This window comes from Magnolia sinica, chromosome 6 (assembly GCF_029962835.1).
Source record: "Magnolia sinica isolate HGM2019 chromosome 6, MsV1, whole genome shotgun sequence".
Classification (NCBI taxonomy): domain Eukaryota; kingdom Viridiplantae; phylum Streptophyta; class Magnoliopsida; order Magnoliales; family Magnoliaceae; genus Magnolia; species Magnolia sinica.
The window spans coordinates 92,777,284-92,781,851 of NC_080578.1; the positions used below are offsets into that span (position 1 = coordinate 92,777,284).

Consider the following 4,568-nt stretch of genomic DNA (forward strand, 5'->3'; position numbering starts at 1 on the left):
CTCTCTCTAGTTCCAAGACCAACAACCACCCACAACTATCACCACCCTCCTCTCTTCCTCTCTCCTCTCCACTCCCTCCCTCCCTCATCTCTTGATCCGATTTAGTGCCAACTCAATCCGACTCGGTACTTTTGACTGGGCGGACTCGGTCCAGATTAGTCCAGGGCAGACCCGAACTCGGATTGGATCAGGCATGCTGGACTCGGTACCGAGTCGGGTCGAGTTCCAGTCAGGCCTATTTCAAATCCGGATTGAGTCGGGTCAGCCCTAACTTGGTCAGACTCGACTGGATGCCCAGCCCTAGATGTAATATAATAACCGAAACTTCGTTCCCCATACGTTCGAAGGAAAACGGTAATATATCTCGTTTTTGTCCAAACGCGGACGTAAAAATTCAATAAATCGATTCCCTATAAAAGGCACACACACACCTCTCCTCTTTCCATCGACAGAAAATTCAAGGACTGCATTCTCTTGCAATGGGCTTTTTTACTTCCTGTTCCGACCTTCCTCTTCGCAGATTCATTCTACATGCGTTTTACGTTCTTGGGTTCCTCAGAAATCTCATCTTCTCCCTTTTCAGGCTTCTGGGCCTGACCCATCTCCTCGAATACGAAGTTCCAGACGCGTCTGATCGTATCCGATTGCCTGGGTTCCAGTCCGTGTCGGCAATGCTCATCCGTCAGATCTTGCCTTTGGTCCGTTTTGGGGATTTGTATGCGGAGAAGGTGATGGATGAGTGTGTGATTTGCCTGTGTGAGTTTGAGGAGGACGACGAGATCCGACGGTTGAGGAACTGCGAGCACGTGTTCCATGGGAGCTGTTTGGACCGTTGGATGGACTGCGACAAGCAGACGTGCCCATTGTGTAGAAGTCATTTGGTTCCAGAAGAGATGAGGGAGGAATTCAAGGCGAAGCTTTGGGCAGCAGAGGAAGCTCTGTATTTGGATGGTGAGGATCCGTCCGCCTCGCAGGACGTCGATTTGTTATAAACAGGTTATTCAGCAATCCAATTCAGCCAATTTCCTAAAATTAATTTGTAATTTTTTTTATTTTTTATTTTGAATGAAAGATGTAAAAGGATTCAAATTGTTTATAGATTAATTTGTTATTTGATACTCTGTAGTTAATGATTCTTGATACTCAGGCAGTCACAAGTTGCACGCGTAGCATAAATTAACTCAAAATAAACCATCTAAATTATGAAACTGTGAGTCGCCCAATAAATGTCCAGCAAGGATATGCTTGTATAATTCAAGAAGTGTAATTTTTAATATACAATACTTCTAAAAATCTAGATCTACTTGCCATAAATAGATTTTTTTTGTTTTTCTGCATTGAGATTGGTTAGCATCATCACTAATATTGTTAATATTGCTGCATTAAATTCAGTTTGGAATGATGTGGCCTAATTACATTAGAACAAATGGTTTTTTTTTCTTTTTTTTTCTGTGGCAACGGCAGATCTGGATTTTACTTCTAAATTCAGATTCAAAATAATTATGGACCACATCTGCAATGTGTAAGCACTGGCATATCATCTGTCATACATTTATTTAGTAACAAATTCCAAGTACAAAGGGATGCATTAAAAAAGAAAAATATTTGGATGAGTAAGTAATAAATGGCTTAAAAAACTATTTTGAATATATTTGTTAAGGTTATGGCCCACCTCACTAGTAGATCAACAGTCCAAATTGTAGAACTGATGGATAACACCTCGTTGGATTTCAAGGGAGAGCGATCGTGGCGTTGTGGGTTGTTAAAGTGAGAAAGATTTTCAAAAGCATGGAGGAACTTTCTTTTGGATTTCATGAATCTTAAGACCTAATCAACTTTGGGATAGCCGACTGGTAGAAGGAAAGCAGCCACACCAGTCAAAGTTGGAAACGGTATTATTATTTAAACCCAGATGATTCAAGGCCAAAAGTAGGGCCTAGTCAGTATGATTCCTTGGACTGAACATTCGATTCAGATTTTTAAATGTTTCTCAGTAAAATGGTTGGTAGCTGGATGGACCCAACTTGATTTAGATGGGTATATGGGTCTAACCTTTCCATCAATTAAGAAATTAGGTTGAGTTTGAGTCAGGCCCATCAACTTGGACTCAGTTAAAGCGAGTCGGGTCAGATCAATTGGCGTCTGGATCAAGCCTACTTGGTTTTACTACTAATATTATGTATATTAAATATATATTGATTATTCTTAAAAAAATGATCTCGAGTAAGCTATACCTAGGTAAGAGAGGTCTTTTAGACATGCGAACTTGTCAAAGTGTCAAATGTAGGTGTAATATAATCCATCGAGTGGGTGGGCCTGACAATGTAAATGCTCTTTTTTTACTAAAACCTAGATTCGAAGATCCGGTGGTACCCAAACCAGCGGATCCAAATCTAGGTGCTGGTCTTCAAGAATGAGTTTCGGACTTAGAATGACCGGGACCCAATAAGCCGTAATGGCAGGGGAGTTAGTTAATATTCCATTACAACATGATACTTGATACACAGGTGCTCGCCAAAAAGCATTTGTGGGATATATTAACTCAAAATTAAATTAATAAACAATCACCGGAACCTCTCACTGGTAGGGTTGTCAATGGGCTGGCCTGGCCAGATGGACTTTTGGGCTAAGCCCATGTTGAATTGACTTCGACCAGAGTAATAGGACCGAGGGCCGGGTTCGGGTCTAAAGTGTAAGTCATTTTCTAATGGGGCGTGCTTGGACAAAAACTGTCCAAAGCCCGGCCCAGACTGTTAATTTTTTAAAATTCTAAATTTAAGTGAAAATATTTTCCCCCATTTCGAAATTTAAAATTTACACCATTTTATTCTTAAATTATCTCTTACAAAATTTACATCATTTGAATTTCTCTTTTTCTACTTTGGCAGGGACACATTTTCGGCGACATTTATTTATTTATTTATTTATTTTCCTTCTTGAAATGAAAAGACAAAAACTTCACTCATAAGAGGAAATTTTGGTCCCAAAATCATGGATATTCAAATATAAAAGATTGCATTTTCCCTTTTCTTTCCTTTTCTAATTTTCCCAAATCATATGAAAATTGAGCTATCCATGAGCAAGAGGAGGGGTGAAAAGATGAAAATACCCTGACATTGGTTTGGCTAAACTCTTCTAGATGTTGGACTTCATGAGAGAAGCTCCGGAAGCAGGGAAATAGAAGCCCCCCTTTGCATATATTCTCTCTCTCTAATGTAGGATGCGGCACATATATATTCCGAGCATGGCTGTCCCTAAAGAAGGTCAAGCGGAATTTGAAGTAATGTGTTAGACCCGGGCCTATTCCTACGTCATGATGTAATTGGCCCAGGCGCATCTGGCTTGAAAAAAATTCATTTCAATTAGATAGAAATTACCGTTTGAAGTGTGAATCATCAATCAGCCGTATAGTTGTGGGATGCATGACTCATCAATCTTTGTCATCCGGGGTCAACCAACCCACATAATGTGTCATGTTGGTTCATTTCACGAGAAAATGCTTCATTTCAATTCAAAATTAGGATTTTAAAAAATATTATTTTTGTAATTCGGATTTTTTAAAAAAATTTACTATTTCAAGTCATTTCAATTTTTATTATATTTTCTTATTTTTAAATTTTTAAAATTTCATCTTTTTTTTAGACATTGTAATTATGCTAGAACTCTTCTTCTAGTAAAGTTTATTTGTACTTTTTATTTTTAGAAATTATGATTTAGAAGAGTTTTACTAAAATTAAAACATCTAATAAAATTAACATTTTACTATTTTTGGTAATTACACATTAGAGTTTTAATTTTTTTAATTAGCGGTGTAATTGAGAAATCAAACAGATTACTTAATTATTGATTAATAAGAATTAAAAAAAAAATTCTCACGGATTCGAGACTAAGAATATGTATTTAAGGTTTTGCACGCTAGAGGTAGACAGTCATCTTCCTCATCATACCCTTCTCTCTTGGGTTCATTTGATCCTATGCATGATGTTGGAATGATACAGATTAATATAATTTCTGTATAATGTGAAAACTGAAAATTGCAAATAAATTTGAAATATGGACAGACTGAAGCACGTCTGAAACGTTGTCCTTAAAGCGTTATTTGCCTCTACTCAAGTGAATTGAGTATGCTGATAGGTTACAAGCAAATTGCTTCTATGATACGACGAGCCTAGTGTGAGTCTGCGTTCAACAAACACGAAGGCCCACCTATTTGGACTCTATTATACTCAGTTTGGCAGAAATATAATAAAAGAAAAATCCCAGAAGAAAGAAAAAGAAGAAAATTATTGTTTAGACCACTGTACTGGTCAAGTCTTCAGCCACTGGTTCAATTAAACCGTTTTAGACCACACCGTTGGTCTATTCTTCTTACAAAGGTTTAACCGTTATTATCTTGTTGGAATTACTGGAGTATAGAGAGAGGAGTAGTGAGCTGTCTCAATTCGTATGGTAGTGCTGGATTGGGTTGTGAGATGGTTTGGAAACTCATCCAGGCCCTCCTTTTATAGGCTATGGTGGATGGGAGTTATGGTCCAGGGAAATAAATCCCATGACCGTTTTCTGGTTGT

At 38.0% G+C, this 4,568-nt stretch overlaps 1 protein-coding gene across 1 annotated transcript; it reads left to right on the top strand.

Moving 5' to 3' along the window:
• The first annotated feature begins 430 nt into the window (after positions 1 to 430).
• On the top strand, positions 431 to 1,116 carry LOC131249085 (brassinosteroid-responsive RING protein 1-like). Its single transcript, XM_058249651.1, has one exon. The coding sequence runs from the start codon at positions 480 to 482 to the stop codon at positions 990 to 992; it is 513 nt and encodes a 170-aa protein (XP_058105634.1). The 5' UTR covers positions 431 to 479; the 3' UTR covers positions 993 to 1,116.
• Positions 1,117 to 4,568: the final 3,452 nt, after the last annotated feature.

Excerpts from the sequence above, each read along its gene's own strand:
- LOC131249085 (XM_058249651.1), top strand. The coding sequence starts at position 480 with ATGGGCTTTTTTACTTCCTGTTCCGACCTTCCTCTTCGCAGATTCATT.